We start from the raw sequence: 24022 nt of genomic DNA on the forward strand, positions 1-24022 counted from the left end.
GGGAGCGGCCACCACTGGGGGTGCAGATGGACCAGCACTCACACCAGGATCCCCCTCAGCGCCATTCACCACCCCCACATTCACCACACTATGTACATTACCGCCTCGCTTCCTTGCATCACTCACACCAGCTGGGCCAGGAGGACCTGGGGTTGCCTCGGCGTCACTGGACACTGGGGGTAGAGCCACCTCCATAGCTGATACAGCCTGAGAAGAGGCAGCTCCAACCCCGATCTTACTTGTGCCCTCTGCCTCATTGGCATTAACCCCTTGTTGTCCCGCAGTTTTTCTAAGGTTGGAGCATCGCTGCTCACTAGATGCAAGAGGCCTCCTGTCTTTATTAACTCCGGACAGTCTCTTTGTGCCCTCTCCAGGGTCAGATGAGCCAATACAGAATAATATTTTTCCTGTGCCCTTTTGCACAGGCTGCACAGGATGATTGGGAGGCGCTGCACCACAAGCCCCAGCAGCCCCATCACACTGCCGCTGCTCACCGGAGCAAGCAACAGCCACAGCGCTAGGGGCCACAGGAGCCACCGCCACTGCTCCTGGCACTGGGCCACCCCCCCCTCCCACTAGGGGGCAGCGCACAGTACCAGGACCTGCTGGATCGCCCTCACTGTCCGGCCTTTCGGCCGATGCCTTCCCTGCACCATCCTTGCTACTACAAACAAGGCTGGTGCTCTGCGCCATGATGGAACGTGGCTTTGCACTCTCCCCGCACCCTGGCACCGAGTCCACTGCAGGATTCGTGCTGGGCTGGGCAACGGGGCCTACACGACAGGCTGGCACTGCTGCCCGCCCGGAGGGAACAGGGAGGGGACGAAACACCAGATTCACCTCCTGAGACGCCTTGGTCTTCTTGGGTCTCGTCTTCTTTCTCTTTTGGTCGTCATCTGGCAAATCATCGCCGAAGGAAAAGTTCTGGAGGTGAACTGGGGACTCGAGCTGACGGATCTGAGCCATTAGCGCCCCCCCCTGGCCGCTGTCATCACTTTCCTCCTCCAGGTTGGCAGAGCCGCAGCCTGATGGAAATGGCGCTTGCTCTGCAGGCAGCCTGTCGTGCGAGGCCTGCTGGTGTTGGTGCAGGCCACCAGACGGACACGGCAGGTCTTCCTCATCCTCCTCATCATCGCCGTCATCCGCCTGGATCTCAAGCCCCTTCTGCTTTCTCAGCTTCTCCTGGCGCATATCATCAAACCGGGCGTCATTCTCCAGCTTTTCACGGAACGGACCGCTGTGCTCGCGGATAAGATGACGCTTCTCCTGCAGAGCGGTGACCTCGGCTTTAAGTCTGTCTATGGTGGTAAGAAAATCAGACTTTTTCTTCTTAGTGGCCACCCCCGCTAGGGCCACGGTCTCCCTTATCTCCTCCTGGAGCCTCCTCAGCGCTTTTCCAGCTTCCTCGTACTCACGGAGGTGCTCAGCAATCCGGGAGCCATAGATGGAAGCAGACTCCCGGGCCTTAAGATCACCCCATGCTTTTTCAACACCTCCGTGAGCACCCAGCTTTTCAGCTGAACCACCCAGCTTTCCCGCACAGTCACTCAGCTTTCCAGGAGGAGCACTTAGGCTGATGTTACTTGCCTTGATCTTCTGTGAACCGGAGACCTTGCGGCTTCCCTGGGTCTTGGGGGTGGCAGCCGAGGTCACATCGCTGCGTCCTTGGCTCCGGGCAGATCTTCTCACCCCCTCCGCTTTGGCCGGTAACTGGCTTCTCCTGCCCCCCGCCGGCCTGGTCCGGGAGACAGGAGCCTGGGACTTTCCTGCAGGATTCATCCCACAGAACCCACTCCCTCCCTGGGGAGGAGAGAGCAGGCCTGGGTGGATTGGGTTTGCTCCAGGTGGTGCAGGAGCTCAGCAGCACACAACCACACCCGTCAGTAGCTCACAGCAGAATGAGAATGCACTCACTATTCTGCTGCTGGTGCAGTCACTGTGTACATACATGACATTACTTATCCTGTACTGATCCTGAGTTACATCCTGTATTATACCCCAGAGCTGCACTCACTATTCTGCTGCTGGTGCAGTCACTGTGTACATACATGACATTACTTATCCTGTACTGATCCTGAGTTACATCCTGTATTATACCCCAGAGCTGCACTCACTACTCTGCTGCTGGTGCAGTCACTGTGTACATACATGACATTACTTATATCCTTTTCCCCTATAGCATTGGTCTTGCTGTACCCTTGATTATTTGCCGCACTGATGGTTCTCTTTCTGGATCACAACCCATTCATGTAATCGGTAGTATTGGAGCTGGGTGTTTATGTGATGGGTGCCAGCTGCTGGGGAATTCCCTGTGTATCCCGGGCCATGGACAGTGTGCGGATAATTCTGTGCAGTACAAACATCGCTGCCTGGTGCTGAGCAATCACCTGTCACTAGAACTGGTTCTGCATAATCCCAGGGCTGGAGACTCGCCAGGCGCCAGGGTGTCAGGACCTTCTGCTATAATGTCTTCCATATGTCTTCTCTATATTCATATGTTCCCCACATAACTTTACCTTGGCCTATGCGGAGGGCAATGCCAACCTATAGGGGGCAGCGTACTGGACTGGCTAGTGGTGGGATTACAGGAAACTGCACCTCTCACTGGGTTCTCTTTGGCTCTGGGGGGCCGCAGTAGCAAAATCTACAGGGTCCATCTTGCCTACAAGACCTGATAGATCCCAAGTGCAGGAATGAGTCCATTGAGCGGTTCCGGGTCTATTAATAATGGAAACCTAATGTGAGCAGCTGCAAACATATAAAATGATCAGACATAAGTCACATTATGGTACAATACAATGTGACACCTAACGCCAAGGATAAATTACAACAATAAAATAAGAATGCAATGAAAAAAAAATCAAATAATAAAATATTTTAAGGTTAGAATTCATTTATATATATATATATATAAAAAAAAAAAATTTAATAAATTAAAATACGGTAATAAATTACTGAGAAAACAATCTTTTCCTATAATATATATTGTTCCTATTCCTAAAATAAGACTAGTAAAAAAAAAAAAAATTAAAAACCAATCGACCACAACGTGCTATAAAGCAGCATATAATGAGAAATGGGATAAAAGGGGTACAAAAAAAAAAAACAAGTGCCTCATTAAAAAATAAAGGAAAAAAAGAATGGGGCAAAAAAAAAACCTTCAGAAAAAAATGTAAAAACAAAACTAGAGGTAAAAAAAAAAGGCCTAGTATTGCAATTAATACAAAGATATGTAAAACATAAATACAGAATCACAAGAAGTCCCACAGCAATGTATTAAAAAAAAAAAATAGGATAAAATGCATAAACTATACAAGGCCTCATAGAGCGATGTATAAAAAAAAATGTTTGGGTTTGAATATATAAGACAAATATTTTTGGGAAAAAAAATCACAGGGCATCCAAATTTTTTATTTTTTTTAAATGGGTTTAAAAAGTTTTTAAATTACAAAGTCTTATGTAGCAATATACCATATATACTCGAGTATAAGCCGACCCAAGTATACGCCGAGGCCCCTAACTTTACCACAAAAACTCAAGTATAAGCAGAGTTTGGGTTTTCAGCACATTTTTTTTGTGCTGAAAAACTAGGCTTATACTCGAGTATATATGGTAAATTAAAAAAATGTATGAGGCTGGAATATTAAAAAAAAAAAAAGGCTACTTTTGACGTTTCCTATAGTGTTTACGGTAAATAATCAGGATCCAACATGACACTGGAGTAACATAAGAGGTTAATTTTTTGTCCTAGGCTTCGCTCACATTTCTGACATGGTTCTACAAGCCCGATCTTGTGGGTGACATCACGTCTTGTTTACCACACAGGTTGTAATTCCTGGGCAGGTAGATGCAAAAGTCGTCCTGCCCTTAGTGTCAGTGACGCTGGAGGTCCTGCCTTTGGTGTCAGTGACGCTGGAGGTCCTGCCCTTTGGTGTCAGTGACGCTGGAGGTCCTGCCTTTGGTGTCAGTGACGCTGGAGGTCCTGTCCTTTGGTGTCAGTGACGCTGGAGGTCCTGCCTTTGGTGTCAGTGACGCTGGAGGTCCTGTCCTTTGGTGTCAGTGACGGTGGAGGTCCTGCCCTTTGGTGACAGTGATGCTGGAGGTCCTGCCCTTTGGTGTCAGTGACGCTGGAGGTCCTGCCTTTGGTGTCAGTGACGCTGGAGGTCCTGCCTTTTGTCTCAGTGACGGTGGAGGTCCTGCCCTTTGGTGTCAGTGACGCTGGAGGTCCTGCCTTTGTGTCAGTGATGCTGGAGGTCCTGCCCTTTGGTCTCAGCGACACTGGAGGTCCTGCCCTTTGGTGTCAGTGACGCTGGAGGTCCTGCCCTTTGGTGTCAGTAACGCTGGAGGTCCTGCCCTTTGGTGTCAGTGACGCTGGAGATCCTGCCCTTTGGTGTCAGTGACGCTGGAGGTCCTGCCCTTTGGTGTCAGTGACGCTGGAGGTCCTGCCTTTGGTCTCAGTGACGCTGGAGGTCCTGCCCTTTGGTGTCAGTGACGCTGGAGGTCCTGCCTTTGTTGTCAGTGACGCTGGAGGTCCTGCCCGCTGACGGTTTTATCATCTCGTTGTGACTGACTCATTTACATTTGTCTCTTCTCTTCTCGTTTACAGCTGATTTGCCTATGGAGGTCTGGGCACCTGCCCAGCTACATCATCATCTACTCAACTTTTCGAGCAATGTCGCTGCAGCAGGCAGGAGTACGGCTTTGGGATCTGTGTGTGTGAGCCGGTGGTGCCCCGCTCGCCCCGTGTCCGGCGCTCCTCTCCTGACAGGACTATGGCCGTGTATTGCTATGCCTTGAATAGCTTGGTCATGATGAATAACAACAGTGTGACGAAGACGAGCCAGAGACCGGTGCTGCCCGTGCCAGAGAGACGTAGCACCTACTGTCCACTGTTGGTCCGATCACCACTGCCTCTGCATAGCCCCGGAGCCACCAGTCCCGGTAACTCACCAAGGAACAACACAACCTCCTTTATCTTTCCCGAGTCTGGAGAACGTTCCACATCCAGGAGTCGTAGTCCGAGTTTTAACGGCAAATGTGACCATTCTCCAAGGTTCCCTAGAGTGAGAAGGTGTCCCTCACCGTTACGACTCCAAGGTAGCAACGTGGGGGAAGCGGTTTCTGTAATAGATTCACGATCGGGAACTTTGTTGGGGTTTGGACACGGCAACGGGTCGGGAGTTGGACTTGGGGAATCCGAGGAGAAGAGACGTCTCGCTCAGATACAACGGGAACTCCAAAATGTTCAGGTCAACCAGGTGGTGGGACTCTTTGAAGCTCATATTCAAGCTCAGAACCGTCCTGTTTCTCCGGTGCTTAGAAGTCCTCGTCATAGCAGCAGGTCCCCATCACCTCTCCGATTTGGTAAGCGGGAGGATAGTGTGTTTAGTTTTGGTCACGATAGAGGACACAAATCATCATTGTCCAGTTTGGAAGGAACATTAACCCCTACATCACCCGTATCACCAGCAGTGGTTCAAGGAACTCCAACGCTGGTTCCAGTAGGACCTTCTGTGGACCCATCAGTGGTTCCAGGGTCATTATCCGTGGTCCTGGTATCACCATCAATGGTTTCTTCTGTGGAAAAGGACACATGTAGAACTTATAATAGAACCAAATGTCAGCAAAACCTCAACAACTCGGTGGAAGACTCCAGCAAGACGGTTCCATCTAGGGTTGTGTCTCCAGGACCTATCCCTGCGGTCATAATTACTGACCACGGGGAAGACGGAGAAGGTCAAACGGACAGTAATAGCCTAAGCATCAATCCTACTAATCTTCCCAGGAAATTGTCCTCGTCTTCAGCCTCATCTACCGGATTCTCTTCTTCTTGGGATGAATCGGAGGATGACGTATCCAGCGATCCCGAGAAATCCCCGGAACACAGCACCCCGTTTCTCCAAACTATCGAGCAAAAGCCCAGAGTGGTGAGTGTTGGTCTTTAGTTATACGGCCTAAATCTCTAAATTTAGATCAAGTCACCCCAAAAATTGTGTTAAGTAGCTTAAAGGGGTTGTCCAGGATTTGAAAAAAAAACACAGCTTTGAACAACAGCGCCACATTTGACCCTGGTCTGTGCCGGTATTGCAGCTCAGCTGTTTAGAAATGAATAGTGCTAAGGTGTAATACCGCGTATGACCAGGTGGGGCGCTGTCTGCTAAGGTGTAATACCGCGTATGACCAGGTGGGGCACTGTTTTTGAAAGAAAGCTGTTACCTTTTACCATGGACAACCCCTTTAAGATTCTTATGCAAACAGCAACTCATAAATAAGTAATGAATTAATTTTTTTGCCATTTGATGACAATTAACAATTTGTTGTCTTCCTTTGTTATTGGCAGACAATATTTTCAAAGAAATAATGAATTTTGGGGGAAAATTGAAGGGGGTTGAATATTTTTGCAATGCAGTGAATACAGTGTTGTTATATTTCTGCCTCTTGTGTTGCTCTGTCATGTACTGCTGCCTGTGTTTCTGTATGTTTGCACATCTGTACAGGGAGGGAAGCCAGAGGTCTGTTCATCCTGAGCCTCCTGGTTCACAATTTAAAAAAAAAACCCACAAAAATAAAAAAATAAAACAGAACACGATGGAAACCTTCCACCACACCCTGCCTCCGCTACGTGAACTTCACTTGGTACCCAAGACCTTCACCCCGAAAGCAGAACCTTCCTGCAGAGACCTTTTTTTGCAGAAGTTTGCACTACAGGACGTGATATGGTGACTTGGTGGAAAAATTACACGGGGACTAGAGATGAGCGCTACGGGGGGGGGGGGGGGGGGAGATTATACAGTTTTTTATAACGATCAATGGATCTTTGGTTGTGAATATGGTTTAATATAGTTCTGGTACATGGGTATGACCGTGTTATGGTTACAATATGGCGGTATTATTCATGCGCTGTATTGTGCAGAAGTTTCGTGTTTGGGCATCGTATGACTGCGTTATATGGTTACAATGTGGCGGTATTATTTATGCTCTGTATTGTGTAGAGTCCTGGGCATTACATGGCTGTGTATTGGCACGGTATGATCTATAGATGTGTTATATGGGCACAGTATGGCGGTATTATTTCATGCACTGTATTGAATAGTTCATATAGTGTATACTGTAGAGCCCTGGTGTTATATGGGCACAGTATGGCGGTATGCTGGTGTTATATGGGCACGGTATGATCTGAAGTTCTGGTATTTGAGCACTGTATTGCGGTGTTACATGGACACTGTATGGCGGTATAGACAAGGTACAGACATGACACTGCTGCAGTATATAAAGCATTGACCACTGTATACTATATTGCAGTCATTAGTGTTACCTATTGCCCCGATGCCGGGTACAATGCCCCCAGAGTGACAGCCACGGAGCCCGTTTCCAGTGTCAGGCCCGGGCCCCATGCATTGGGGTCCCTATACGCAGACACAGGCTGGGAGAGATCTTTGTGCAGGGGTATGATATGGCGGTATGTGTCTGAGGATAGAAGTGCCCTGAGGATACAGGGAGAAATCACAGAAAACACGTCAATCCTGCACAGATGTTTCCCCGGCTCCGACCTGAACACACGACTCCAGTCATCACTAGACCAACACTTAAAGGAATTTTCCACTATGTCAGAGCGAGGACCCGGCAGATCCCCTGCAAATCTCAGTAATGATGTTTCTTCTCTGGTCACCTCTAAAGCTGCACAGTTTTTGTTCTACCAAGTGCATTGTGGGAACTCAGCTTCAACCGCAGCTTTAGATGTGAGTGGAGAAGATGTGACCACCCATGATCTCACATGGCATCTCGATCTAGACCACCCTATTGAGGTGCTATTCGCCCAACATATGGCCCTTTTATATATGGAGCTGTTACTTCACCACTATAGGTCAGTATTATTTTAGCACTGTATGGCGGTATTACTACAGCGCTATATAGCGGTAACTTTTGTGCCGCACCATTACTGCGCATCTATTTGCTCAACACGTTGTACTGTAATGTGATCACGTCGCGTACGGTGACTGTATGTTGGTATTATTTAAGCACTGTATGGCGGTATGTACAATGTGTGGCATATTTCGATGGCGCTTTATAGGATTATTATTTAGACCGATGCTCGTAAGTGCTATATGCCCTAATATAGGCGCTGTATGGCGGTATGTTTGCATTGTTTGGCGGCACTATATCACCTTGTTATGTATATGTTTAGGAGCTGTTACAGGGTCAGTTATTATGTAGTATGACGCCGATATTTCAGCACCATATGGCGGCATTATATTGACCATTTAGCTTCCAGGGCATGCTGATGCTTGTAGTACGACTACACCCGGGATATACTGGCTGTAGTTTGGCTACATCCCCTTTTTAGTATTTCATTCCCTTCGACGGGACGGCGGTGCAGCAGCCGCGGTTATTGCGGAATTTGCTTTTTATGGAACACGGGATAAAAATAGTACAACAACCGCGGGACGTAATCCAGAAAAAACAAAATAGCTATTTCTGCCCCCCTGATCCTCTATACGTCCGTCTATAGGAAGTGGCGGCTGTAGATGGGGGGGGGGGGGGCCCCGGCCAAAGAAAATATACTTCAGTGTGTATTGGGCTGAGGAATGTCCCTGTAATCCGGAGCGCGCGGCCAGTCCAGGAAAAGCAGTCCCTGCGGGACCCAGGGGTTTACTGACTGTATACGGACGCCTGCATCTCCAAGGAAGGTCCCTTGGTTTGGGAAAGCTGGGTGACAACCAATATGGCCGCCATTGCCATTACCATTGTTCCCTGGCTGGTTATGTAGTGATGCTTCCTCCCTGGTCATTTCTGCACCTGGGAAAGCTGGGTACAAACCTAACATGACCAACATCAAATCTCCCCCTTATTACAGAGAGATTCTTCTTCCCTGGCCAGTTGTAGGTCAGGACCTGGGAAAGCTGGGTGAAAACCAATATGGCCGCCATTGCCTCTTACCATCATTCCCTGTCTGGTTATGTAGTGATGTTTTCTCCTTAGTCAGTTCTGAACCTGGGAAAGCTGGGTACAAAACCAATATGACTACCATCAAATCTTCCCTTTATTACAGAGAGATTCTTCTTCCCTGACCAGTTATAGATCAGGACCTGGGAAAGCTGGGTGACAACCAATATGGCCGCCATTGCCTCTTATCATTGTTCCCCGGCTAGTTATGTAGTGCTGCTTCCTACCTGGTCAGTTCTGCACCTGGGAAAGCTGGGTACAAAACCAACATGACCACCATCAAATCTCCCCCTTATTACAGAGAGATTCTTCTTCGCTGGCCAGTTCTAGATCCGGACCTGAGAAAGCTGGGTGACAACCAATATGGCCGCCATAGCCTCTTACCATTGTTCCCCGGCTTGTTATGTAGTGATGCCTCCTATACTGCACATCACAAGCCGTGCACCTGTGTGACATCACATGACCAGGGATATAACGAGCCGTGCACCTGTGTGACATCACATGACCAGGGATATAACGAGCCGTGCACCTGTGTGACATCACATGACCAGGGATATAACGAGCCGTGCACCTGTGTGACATCACATGACCAGGGATATAACGAGCCGTGCACCTGTGTGACATCACATGACCAGGGATATAACGAGCCGTGCACCTGTGTGACATCACATGACCAGGGATATAACGAGCCGTGCACCTGTGTGACATCACATGACCAGGGATATAACGAGCCGTGCACCTGTGTGACATCACATGACCAGGGATATAACGAGCCGTGCACCTGTGTGACATCACATGACCAGGGATATAACGAGCCGTGCACCTGTGTGACATCACATGACCAGGGATATAACGAGCCGTGCACCTGTGTGACATCACATGACCAGGGATATAACGAGCCATGCACCTGTGTGACATCACATGCCCAGGGATATAACGAGCCATGCACCTGTGTGACATCACATGACTAGGGGCCAATGAAGCTTCCTATAGAATGACAGCAAGCAGAGATCTAGAAAAAATTTGGAATTGATACAGAAAGTACATTGGAAAATCCTATAACTTTTCATTACGCGATACAATATCCATTATTTCCCGAAAGTGGACGACCCCTGGACAGCTGGACTGTGATTACATCTGTGTATAAATCTCCTGGGAGTGGAGTTGCCCTTTAAGCCGCTGTCAGGCAGATTGTAGTGCGCTGGAGTTTTTCCTTTCTTGGAGATCTTGTTGGAGGTTCCTGGCGTTCTCGCTGGTACGAGGGGCGAGCGCCTCCCAATCTTCACGCCATCTGCCCAGTCCATTACTATTAATGGGCCGGACCTCGCTTTCTGATGGAAAGTACAAGATATTCCTGCAGGATTCTTGTACTTTCCGGTCCCGGCAAATCTTATCCCGGCAGATTTATGAACTGCGCCGATAGAAGGCGAAATATTTTCCAGTTAATTGTTGGATAAGAAATAAAAACTGAGAACAATGGCGGAGGAATAGGTCACATGACACAACGGCAGCTCCTCCGGGGATTATTATTTTATCGTTTCCCACATGGAGCGGCAACATTTGTATCAGGGATTTATAGTGGGAAATGCAGATTATATTGTGATCATACATGAAGGGGCTTCAGGCGGTAAGGACCACCCGAATGCAGAGACAAGGATAGCCCCTCACCCTTCCAAGATTCAAGTGCATCCTCACACTGCTGTGCCGTTAGCTGTTCTGAGTGGTGCAGTTAAATGCTCAGGGCACAGCAGTGTGAGGACAATCCTAGTATATGAATCCATGTATCACAGTCCTGCTGCTCCTAACATCATATACAAAGGTCTGATTATACATCTCTCCAGGGACAATAGCAGAGAGCACAGAGCACAGCAGTGTATGGACAAATCATGGATCCCGCCGCGCTCATTTGCATAGACAAATTTTGTTTTTAGGAGTCACACAGGATTGTACCTGATACATGGAGGCTTATAGTGAGCAGGAAAATGCTTTGGAAATCCATTTCACTACGTCCTGTTATGTAAGAGATTGATGGGGGTCCTCCGCTCCGAGTCCTCATCTATTATGGAGGGTGGTGACAAAGAGTTGGGGGTCCTCCGCTCCGAATCCTCATCTATTATGGAGGGAAATGACAAAGAGATGGGGGTCCTCCGCTCCGAATCCGCATCTATTATGGAGGATGGTGACAAAGAGATGGGGGTCCTCCGCTCCGAATCCGCATCTATTATGGAGGATGGTGACAAAGAGTTGGGGGTCCTCCGCTCCGAGTCCCCATCTATTATGGAGGGTGGTGACAAAGAGTTGGGGGTCCTCTGCTCCGAATCCCCATCTATTATGGAGGGTGGTGACAAAGAGTTGGGGGTCCTCCGCTCCGAGTCCTCATCTATTATGGAGGGTGGTGACAAAGAGTTAGGGGTCCTCTGCTCCGAATCCGCATCTATTATGGAGGGTGGTGACAAAGAGTTAGGGGTCCTCTGCTCCGAATCCGCATCTATTATGGAGGGTGGTGACAAAGAGTTAGGGGTCCTCTGCTCCGAATCCGCATCTATTATGGAGGGTGGTGACGCCCCTTTAATGGGTCCTCTGGTTTTGGCCATCTTCACGTACTGGGGAAACCACTTCTATGGGCTGTGGCTTTGTGTTAGAACAACTCCCAGTGGACCCCAATGATTAACCATAATAAATAGTAAGTACTCAATTCCCCTGCAGCACCCCCACAGGGGAAACAAGGTATTACATTGTGCTTATGTTAATTATTAGATGATACATTGTCTTCAGGTGTTTGTAACAAAAGTTACTTTTTATTCTTATGGTTGTCTTAATGTTATATTTGTATCTTTATGTTATATTTTGTGTATTTTGTCTGTGTGTGGATACAGGAGGTTTCCTAGAACATCCTGGGTATGTAATAACTGGTATGAGTGCTATGAAGGGTTAAGCTGTATACTGCGCCGTGTTATGTCACAGTATAACGCAGCCTCCGGTGTTTGGTGGGCCGGGCGTGGGCGAGGCTCTTACTATGGAGTGGAAACTTCATGTTGCATGTGGTTAGCAGCTCTGCAGAAACTACGCGATCTACATCAGGACTGCACACAAATAATCCGGGGGGGGGGGGGGGGGGGGGCACATACTTATGCGTCTGCAGTGTATAGCAATACAGCATTGAGCTTGTTTCAATAAAATGCCCTTAATTCATTTGTTATAGTGTAAGGGATGAAGAGCAAATAACTAAGAGCACAGCAGTGTGAGGACCCCCCCCCCCCATTGCAATCCTGGAACATAAATCCATATTTCACAGTCCTGCTGCTACTAACAACATACATGAAGGAATAATGCCACATCTTTCAAGGGACTTTACCTAGCACTGGCAGCAGAGAGCACAGCAGTGTTAGGATGCGCCCCCAATTCTTCAACCCTGGAATGTAAATCCATATATCACAGTCCTGCTGCTACTAACAACATACACAAAGGTCTGATTACACTTCTCTGCAGGGCTAATACCAAATACTGGGTGCAGAGAGCACAGCAGTGTGAGGACACGGCCCTGACAACATACTCGATGGTCTGATTCCAAATCTGTCCAGGGACAATACATAACACTGGCTGCAGTCTACATGGTCACACCTGCTGACAGGTTCTGTAAATCCAGTAACTGCAGCGTTCAGGCTGGGAGTTGTAGTCCTCCTGTATTTGCATAGTGACAGTAAACATGGTAAACAATGCCTCGCTCCATCCTAGGAGGCGACTACTCTTCATCCGAAAAGTAAACACCTGACAATGGTTGTCAGCCCGGAGACCAGATGAATATATTTACGTTTCCGCTCGGAGAGATTTTCCATCTTAGTAATAGGCGATCGGGTTTCCAGGGTTTAGAGCGCCGGACGCTAATGCGGTTTTCAAGCTGTTCCTGCTTTTGTGGAGGTCCACAGAATAGGGCCCTTTGTGGCGCGGCGTCTCCTGCCAGGTAGAGTGACATTCCCAGGCCTCGCAGCTGCCAGCCTCTATTCTTCTCCGGCTACGGACACGCACGAAACCGCGATTATGTCACTGACCTCGTTTCAAACACATCACACTATTCAATCTGTGTTTAGGGAATTGGATGAGGAAACAATCAGCAGGTCATTTAAGCAACCATCCAGCTCTCCCAGACCCCTGAATGGCAAATCTACCTAGTTATACAATAATAAAGCCTTAAAGGGGACCTCTACCTACCTCTACTTACACCATCTACTTGTAGGAGGCCTCCTGATGATTCCAACGCAGTTGGAATTTTTTCTCTAGCCCCTTCCATTCCTGAGATATCAGCAATATTTGTTCCACCATCCAAGTGGGAGGTTCTACCACTCTAGGACTGCCCATTTGACAATTAAGAGAGAAATTAACCTATTGGGTAACAAAACTAACAACGCTGATTTCTCGGGAACAGTTTGGGCTGGAGAAAAAATTCCAACTGCGTCGGAATCAGTAAAGCGGAGCCTATTGTAGGATGAGAAGAGTCAGAGATGATCCGAGTTCTTTGGATTTTTCCAGAATTTTATATTTGATTTGCATAATTTGGTCAATTTGAAAAAGAGTACCAAAATGCGGTCGTGGTGGTATTTTTAGTTTGTCACCCAGCTTTCCTGGTGGCAGATATAACCAGGTGATATTGTGAGCGGTAGTGTGAACACAGCTTTATTTTATCAGGTTCTGGGAAAGCTGGGTAAAGCCACAGGTGACATCCAACGGGGACCTGTTTATGTGTTCCATAGTACAGGACATGAAGGATATATTGGTGCCTATATAAGTAAACTTTCCATTCCGGAATCTGGAAAAGCTGGGTTTGACCGCCTGCGGAATAGGTCATGTAAGGGTTTCTGCGGGACAGTATGTTCATGAGGAACCTTACATTACATAATGATGACACGTCCGCTCTGCAGCAGAACGGGAGAAGCTTCTATATGTAGGTCTCTACATGGGATGTCATAGCTGCTTTCCACCACAAACAGCGCCCCCGTGACCCAGAGGAGGTGACTGGTATTGCAGCTTGGAAACAGTAAAATCAAGCTGAGCTGCAGTACCTCGCACAGCCTACAGATAGAAGAGGCGCTGTGTTTAGTGGGAAGCAGACGAGTGCCGTGACCTTGTACTTGTTATCCTTTCTATTGTGTTTTGTGCTTGAAATGGGAACTTTCAGATGAACCTCCCCCCAAAAATACGGTGACCTCATTGAATTTCCTGCTCTAGAATGGAAAATAAACTTGAGTTGAAAATGTCTCAAAGTTTTACAGGCGAGAGGGGGGGGGGAGGGGGGCAGGGCGGAACAACTCGAGGCTATGCTACAGATAGAAGGGGCAGCGCCAAAAATGAGGTCACATGGATGAGATGTATATGGTACATGTATTATGGCGGTGTTATCTTGGCACTCTATGGCGGTATTATGTAAGATTGGCCGACATTATCGCTGTGGCGCTATATGGATGTATCATGGGACACAGCACATCAGACTGTATATATCAGTGTTATCTGTGCACCATGTGGTGGTATGGTGTGGGCTTAATATGGTAATATTATTGTAGGTGACATATGGCAGTATTATCCTGGCACTATATGGGGCTATTTCCAAGCGATGTACAGTAGTATTATGTCTGCACTATCTTGGCTGTATATGGTGGTATGACCATTGGGTGACAGCAGTATTATGACGCTATTATTTTGGCACTACATGGTAGTACTATACACTTCATATCACACATATACTGTATATACATATATGGTATATGGTGGCATTAGGGGCGGTATGTGGGGGTTATAGTTTCTAACACCACTATATGTTGGTTTTATGCAGCCTGAGTATTGTAGTCTTATCTCGGCACTATATTGCGGTATTATGTAGACAGTGTATGGCAGTATTCTGTTGTGGGTTCTACATTATAACATTTTCTTAGCACTGTATGGTGGTATTATATGGGCTGTGTATTACAGTATTATTTTGGCACTGTATGGTGGTATTATGTGGGCTGTACTTTACAGTATTATCTTGGCACTATATGGTGGTATTATGTGGGTTATACATTACATAATTTACTTGGCACTATATGGTGGTATTATGTAGACAGTATATGACAGTATTTTGTTGTGGCATAGTATAGGGGTGTATTACAGGATTATCTCGCCACAGTATGGTGGTATTATGTGGGCTGTGTATTACAGTATTATTTTGGCACTGTATGGTGGTATTGTGTGGGTTATACGTACAGTATTTTCCCAGCACTATAGTTTGGTATTATGGGGCTGTGTATTACAGCTTTGGCAGTGTATGGTGCCATTATTTAGGTTATACATTACAATATTTTTTAGCGCTGTATTATTTTCTTGGCACTATATGGCGGTATTATGATGGATTATATACTACAATATTATCTTGGCACTATATGGCGGTATTATGATGGATTATATATTACAATATTATCTTGGCACTGTATGGCGGTATTATGGATTATATACTACAATATTATCTTGGCACTATATGGCGGTATTATGGTGGATTATATATTACAATATTATCTTGGCACTGTATGGCAGTATTATGATGGATTATATATTACAGTATTATCTTGGCACTGTATGGCGGTATTATGATGGATTATATATTACAGTATTATCTTGGCACTGTATGGCGGTATTATGGGGCTGTGTATGACAGTATTTTTGCACTGTGTGGTGGTATTATGTGTGCTATATGTAGCACTGTTATCTTGGCACTATATGGCGGTATATGGTGGTATGAAAACTATACGGAAGACTTACACTGGAACTAAATGTATGCCGTATATGACACTATTAACTGAGAACTATATGGCGATATTATATAACTTGCATTATCCTGGCATCTCATGACATTGGGATACATTGGACTCTATATACAGCTTAAAAACCTTCTGATATCCCTTATGCTCCTCCCTATTTCCAGATCCGTATTTACATATAGTGAATGATAGCATTCTGTCTACAGCTAACAGGTTCTACAGCTGAGGGTTTGTTACAGTGTCATAATTTGGCAATTTTTAATGAGAAAACAAAATCTAGATGTAATATTTTATCTGCAGTGACCCCTCAGTATCACCGTTCAGATCACAGTGTGGAGAAAGGAACAGACAGAGACCCCCTTTAAGAAATTAATAAGTGCTATATCAGTAGGTGGAGCTATGCAAATCAGAATCACTATATACCTTTAGCTCCTCCTGAGCTCCCCCTAGTGGTGGCCGCTGGCAGGCAGAATTTTCTCTGACAATCTGCAGGGTCTATACAGGAATGTGGAAATGCTGACATGATGGTAAAATCCGGAGATTCTCCTTATATTAGGTCTCAGAAATATCGGATTTTTGTGCTCGGTGGATAGCGAGTGGGAGGTGACGAGTGACGGCTGTGATGCGTCGTGATCAGCGCCGTGTAGACGCTTGGATGGACACGTAATTACTCCTGTCACCACACAGACAGCGAGAAGGAGAGATTATTGTGTTCTGCAAAGTCTTTGTAATTAGTCATTAGTGACTGACTGCATGGATTCTACTACACAGATCACATCTCCCAGCATTCCCTATTTATTTAGGATCCTTACAGGTGTTTTACATTATACAAAGTGACAAAACCTTACACCAGCATAAGGGTTGTCTAATGAGCGCAGCTCTGGAGTGACCGCACCAGCAGCAGAATAGTGAGTGCAGCTCTGGAGTATAATACAGGATGTAACTCAGGATCAGTACAGGATCAGTAATGTCATGTATGTACACAGTGACTGCACCAGCAGCAGAATAGTGAGTGCAGCTCTGGAATATAATACAGGATGTAACTCAGGATCAGTACAGGATAAGTAATGTCATGTATGTACACAGTGACTGCACCAGCAGCAGAATAGTGAGTGCAGCTCTGGGGTATAATACAGGATGTAACTCAGGATCAGTACAGGATAAGTAATGTCATGTCTGTACACAGTGACTGCACCAGCAGCAGAATAGTGAGTGCAGCTCTGGAGTATAATACAGGATGTAACTCAGGATCAGTACAGGATAAGTAATGTCATGTATGTACACAGTGACTGCACCAGCAGCAGAATAGTGAGTGCAGCTCTGGGGTATAATACAGGATGTAACTCAGGATCAGTACAGGATAAATAATGTCATGTATGTACACAGTGACTGCACCAGCAGCAGAATAGTGAGTGCAGCTCTGGGGTATAATACATGATGTAACTCAGGATCAGTACAGGATAAGTAATGTCATGTATGTACACAGTGACTGCACCAGCAGCAGAATAGTGCGTGCAGCTCTGGGGTATAATACAGGATGTAACTCAGAATCAGTACAGGATAAGTAATGTCATGTATGTACACAGTGACTGCACCAGCAGCAGAATAGTGAGTGCAGCTCTGGGGTATAATACAGGATGTAACTCAGGATCAGTACAGGATAAGTAATGTCATGTATGTACACAGTGACTGCACCAGCAGCAGAATAGTGAGTGCAGCTCTGGGGTATAATACAGGATGTAACTCAGGATCAGTACAGGATAAGTAATGTCATGTATGTACACAGTGACTGCACCAGCAGCAGAATAGTGAGTGCAGCTCTGGAGTATAATACAGGATGTAACTCAGGATCAGTACAGGATAAGTAATGTCATGTATGTACACAGTGGGGCACATTTACTAAGTGTCCGCAGCCGCGAATCCGTCGAGTTTTTCCCGAATATTTCCTCTTTGCGCTGTATTTCACGGAATTGTGGCGCACGCGATCGACTTTCGCGCGACAGAAATTGGGGGCGTGGCCACCGGACAACCCGAAGGATTCGGAAAAACCGCAGAATTTAAAAAGCCATTTGTGTCGCAAGATCAAGCACATACACCAGAAAAAAGCAGGTGAACTCCAGCGGACCTCGGCGCAGCAGCGACACCTGGTGAATATCGGCGCACGGACCTTAGTGAATCCCGGCAGAACCCGAATCAGCGCCGGAGAACCCGCCGCTGGATCGCGACTGGACCGGGTAAGTAAATGTGCCCCAGTGACTGCACCAGCAGCAGAATAGTGAGTGCAGCTCTGGGGTATAATACAGGATGTAACTCAGGATCAGTACAGGATAAGTAATGTCATGTATGTACACAGTGACTGCACCAGCAGCAGAATAGTGAGTGCAGCTCTCATGTATAATACAGGATGTAACTCAGGATTAGTACAGGATAAGTAATGTCATGTATGTACACAGTGACTGCACCAGCAGCAGAATAGTGAGTGCAGCTCTGGGGTATAATACAGGATGTAACTCAGGATCAGTACAGGATAAGTAATGTCATGTATGTACACAGTGACTGAACCAGCAGCAGAATAGTGAGTGCAGCTCTGGAGTATAATACAGGATGTAACTCAGGATCAGTACAGGATAAGTAATGTCATGTATGTACACAGTGACTGCACCAGCAGCAGAATAGTGAGTGCAGCTCTGGGGTATAATACAGGATGTAACTCAGGATCAGTACAGGATAAGTAATGCCATGTATGTACACAGTGACTGCACCAGCAGCAGAATAGTGAGTGCAGCTCTGGAGCATAATACCAGATGTAACCCAGGATCAGTACAGGATAAGTAATGTCATGTATGTACACAGTGACTGCACCAGCAGAATAGTGAGTGCAGCTCTGGGGTATAATACAGGATGTAACTCAGGATCAGTACAGGATAAGTAATGTCATGTATGTACACAGTGACTGCACCAGCAGCAGAATAGTGAGTGCAGCTCTGGAATATAATACAGTATGTAACTCAGGATCAGTACAGGATAAGTAATGTCATGTATGTACACAGTGACTGCACCAGCAGCAGAATAGTGAGTGCAGCTCTGGAGTATAATACAGGATGTAACTCAGGATTAGTACAGGATAAGTAATGTCATGTATGTACACAGTGACTGCACCAGCAGCAGAATAGTGAGTGCAGCTCTGGAGTATAATACAGGATGTAACTCAGGATCAGTACAGGATAAGTAATGTCATGTATGTACACAGTGACTGCACCAGCAGAATAGTGAGTGCAGCTCTGGGGTATAATACAGGATGTAACAGTGATGAAGAACAGTCTGGTCTTCCCCTGAGCTGATCTCACAGTTCTGCAGGGTAGTAGCACTGAGCAGGAGCCAGCGTTACACTGACCCTTGCCTGCACAGGGCTTCCCTTGTAACATAATCTTCCTGGTTTGTTGACACAGTGAAACGCGTCTTGCTGTGTGCACAGTGAGCGGCTTCTCCATGGAAAGCTCTGACCTTTTCTGAGGACTTCAGGGCTGAGAAACTTAAATCAATCCCTGACACTTGTAGTTTGTTCAAAAGTCAAAACTTCAAGACATTTTCCTATAACCTTTTTTTTTACGTCTGTTGATAAAGCGCTTTACGAATTCTGCCTAGAAGCCTCGTCATCCCCGCGACACGGAATATTATACAGATATTACAGGGGTCACTGCAACATTATAGTCCTATGGATCATAGCTCCAAGATATTTGCATATTCTGGACATCACCAAAATATCCTACAAAAAATCATAAAATCATAAATAATAGTGCCAAATATTCTTTCACTGATTCTGAGTTACATCCTGTATTATACTCCAGAGCTGCACTCACTATTCTGCTGCTGGTGCAGTCACTGTGTACATACATGACATTACTTATCCTGTACTGATCCTGAGTTACATCCTGTATTATACTCCAGAGCTGCACTCACTATTCTGCTGCTGGTGCAGTCACTGTGTACATACATGACATTACTTATCCTGTACTGATCCTGAGTTACATCCTGTATTATACTCCAGAGCTGCACTCACTATTCTGCTGCTGGTGCAGTCACTGTGTACATACATGACATTACTTATCCTGTACTAATCCTGAGTTACATCCTGTATTATACCCCAGAGCTGCACTCACTATTCTGCTGCTGGTGCAGTCACTGTGTACATACATGACATTACTTATCCTGTACTGATCCTGAGTTACATCCTGTATTATACCCAGAGCTGCACTCACTATTCTGCTGCTGGTGCAGTCACTGTGTACATACATGACATTACTTATCCTGTACTGATCCTGAGTTACATCCTGTATTATACCCCAGAGCTGCACTCACTATTCTGCTGCTGGTGCAGTCACTGTGTACATACATGACATTACTTATCCTGTACTGATCCTGAGTTACATCCTGTATTATACCCCAGAGCTGCACTCACTATTCTGCTGCTGGTGCAGTCACTGTGTACATACATGACATTACTTATCCTGTACTGATCCTGAGTTACATCCTGTATTATACTCCAGAGCTGCACTCACTATTCTGCTGCTGGTGCAGTCACTGTGTACATACATGACATTACTTATCCTGTACTGATCCTGAGTTACATCCTGTATTATACCCCAGAGCTGCACTCACTATTCTGCTGCTGGTGCAGTCACTGTGTACATACATGACATTACTTATCCTGTACTGATCCTGAGTTACATCCTGTATTATACATCAGAGCTGCACTCACTATTCTGCTGCTGGTGCAGTCACTGTGTACATACATGACATTACTTATCCTGTACTGATCCTGAGTTACATCCTGTATTTTGCCCCAGAGCTGCGCTCACTATTCTGCTGCTGGTGCAGTCACTGTGTACATACATGACATTACTTATCCTGTACTGATCCTGAGTTACATCCTGTATAATACCCCAGAGCTGCACTCACTATTCTGCTGCTGGTGCAGTCACTGTGTACATACATGACATTACTTATCCTGTACTGATCCTGAGTTACATCCTGTATTATACCCCAGAGCTGCACTCACTATTCTGCTGCTGGTGCAGTCACTGTGTACATACATGACATTACTTATCCTGTACTGATCCTGAGTTACATCCTGTATTATACCCCAGAGCTGCACTCACTATTCTGCTGCTGGTGCAGTCACTGTGTACATACATGACATTACTTATCCTGTACTGATCCTGAGTTACATCCTGTATTATACTCCAGAGCTGCACTCACTATTCTGCTGCTGATGCAGTCACTGTGTACATACATGACATTACTTATCCTCTACTGATCCTGAGTTACATCCTGTATTATACACCAGAGCTGCACTCACTATTCTGCTGCTGGTGCAGTCACTGTGTACATACATGACATTACTTATCCTGTACTGATCCTGAGTTACATCCTGTATTATATTCCAGAGCTGCACTCACTATTCTGCTGTTGGTGCAGTCACTGTGTACATACATGACATTACTTATCCTGTACTGATCCTGAGTTACATCCTGTATTATACCCCAGAGCTGCAGTCACTATTTTGCTGCTGGTCCAGGTGATTGGTGGCACACAGTTTTCTGTGGATTCTATTTCCAAAAAGGGATAATAGAGAATCACTGTTATACAAATTGATGTTTGCAGTTGTTATGACATATTTATTCCCAGGTTTTTTCCTCAAATCTTTGACACTTTCTTCATTTTTCATCTTTGATTCCGCTAATAATAGTTAACGCTTCCGTAGAATATTTTCGCCTTGTATCAGGGAGATGGATCACCTGGGACGGATTTGCGTCATCTTTCTGAATTCCTTCACTTCCTTCCTGCTGTCTCTCGGAGCTTTACATCATCCTATACATCCCTTGTTACCAGGATCCGGTGTCTTCTCCGTGTCGTTGTGTCTGTCCGGCGGCAGCGATGACTTCTTTCCTGTTGAATATTTTCCTGACAGCCGGACATTTTGCAGCCTCGTCTTTGGACGATAGAAAGGCGCAGGAAGATGCAGCCAGTGGTGATTATTATCATTACTGGCCGGGGCTCCGATGCACATGGAGAGTGTCACAAGTCAAGGGGGCGGGCCAGGGGGAGGGGCATGTGTCAAAATTATGCTAAATATACAGACTACAATATGAATACTTTCATCTATCTATCTGATTATCTATCTTGTATAGCGCCACCCTTGTCATAGGCTGTGTGTGGTATTGCAGCTTAGTCTTATGATTTATCATGTTACCATTTTTATGCCCTCCCCGACAGCGGATGAAAATAGCTCTCAGAGAAGTATTTTTAGCTTCAGGTTGGTTCTCACCGACCGATGTATTACATAGAAGAGAGTAATGTCGCTATGTACATTACACAACGTCTCCGAGCGCCGAGCATTCCTACCCCCAATGTTTACTGCTCAGGAATATTTCAGATGTTCATCCACTTACTTCAATAAGGGATCAAAGGCTCCACATCCCAAGAGCAAAACAAATCGTAACTTCTCCAGACACCAATGTCCAACCAGACCCGACACTAGAAGCAAGAGGCCAAGTAGGAATCTAACATATATAGCATTAACTCGTTATTCCCCAGAGCTATACTGGATGGATATACATTAATATTCCATGTGAGTTCTCTAAAACTGCCCCCTATGTACAAAAATATAACTACTATAATACTGCCCCCTATGTACAAGAATATAACTACTATAATACTGCCCCCTATGTACAGGAATATAACTACTATAATACTGCCCCCTATGTACAGGAATATAACTACTATAATACTGTCCCCTATGTACAATAATATAACTACTATAATACTGCCCTCTATGTACAGGAATATAACTACTATAATACTGCCCCCTATGTACAGGAATATAACTACTATAATACTGCCCCCTATGTACAGGAATATAACTACTATAATACTGCCCCCTATGTACAGGAATATAACTACTATAATACTGCCCCCTATGTACAGGAATATAACTACTATAATACTGCCCCCTATGTACAGGAATATAACTACTATAATACTGCCCCCTATGTACAGGAATATAACTACTATAATACTGCCCCCTATGTACAAGAATATAACTACTATAATACTGCCCCCTATGTACAGGAATATAACTACTATAATACTGCCCCCTATGTACAAGAATATAACTACTATAATACTGCCCCCTATGTACAGGAATATAACTACTATAATACTGCCCCCTATGTAGAAGAATATAACTACTATAATACTACCCCTATGTACAGGAATATAACTACTATAATACTGCCCCCTATGTACAGGAATATAACTACTATAATACTGCCCCCTATGAACAAGAATATAACTACTATAATACTGCCCCCTATGTACAAAAATATAACTACTATAATACTGCCCCCTATGTACAAGAATATAACTACTATAATACTGCTCCTATGTACAAGAATATAACTACTATAATACTGCCCCCTATGTACAAGAATATAACTACCATAATACTGCCCCTATGTACAAGACTATAACTACTATAATACTGCCTCCTATGTACAGGAATATAACTACTATAAAACTGCCCCCTATGTACAAGAATATAACTACTATAATACTGCCCCCTATGTACAAGTATATAACTACTATAATACTGCCCCCTATGTACAAGAATATAACTACTATAATACTGCCCCCTATGTACAGGAATATAACTACTATAATACTGCCCCCTATGTACAAGAATATAACTACTATAATACTCCCCCCTATGTACAAGAATATAACTACTACAATACTGCCCCTATGTACAAGAATATAACTACTATAATACTGCCCCCTATGTACAGGAATATAACTACTATAATACTGCCTCCTATGTACAAGAATATAACTACTACAATACTGCCCCCTATGTACAAGAATATAACTACTATAATACTGCCCCCTATGTACAAGAATATAACTACTATAATACTGCTCCTATGTACAAGAATATAACTACTATAATACTGCCCCCTATGTACAAGAATATAACTACTATAATACTGCCCCCTATGTACAAGAATATAACTACTATAATACTGCCCCTATGTACAAGAATATAACTACTATAATGCTGCCCCCTATGTACAAGAATATAACTACTATAATACTGCCCCTATGTACAGGAATATAACTACTATAATACTGCCCCCTATGTACAGGAATATAACTACTATAATACTGCCCCCTATGTACAAAAATATAACTACTATAATACTGCCACCTATGTACAGGAATATAACTACTATAAT

At 45.2% G+C, this 24022-nt stretch overlaps 1 protein-coding gene across 2 annotated transcripts in view; it reads left to right on the plus strand.

Annotated features, from left to right (window-relative positions):
- Window positions 1-24022, plus strand: part of ITPKB (inositol-trisphosphate 3-kinase B) — a 165204-nt gene that overhangs the window by 82385 nt on the left and 58797 nt on the right. For both annotated transcript variants that reach the window (XM_072140004.1, XM_072140005.1), the window contains one exon: window positions 4607-5927. In XM_072140004.1, coding sequence (XP_071996105.1) covers window positions 4773-5927 — 1155 coding nt within the window. In that variant the 5' untranslated portion in view covers window positions 4607-4772. The remainder of the gene's footprint in view (window positions 1-4606; window positions 5928-24022) is intronic.

The sequence above is a fragment of the Engystomops pustulosus genome, chromosome 3 (assembly GCF_040894005.1).
Source record: "Engystomops pustulosus chromosome 3, aEngPut4.maternal, whole genome shotgun sequence".
In the NCBI taxonomy this organism is placed as follows: Eukaryota; Metazoa; Chordata; class Amphibia; order Anura; family Leptodactylidae; genus Engystomops; species Engystomops pustulosus.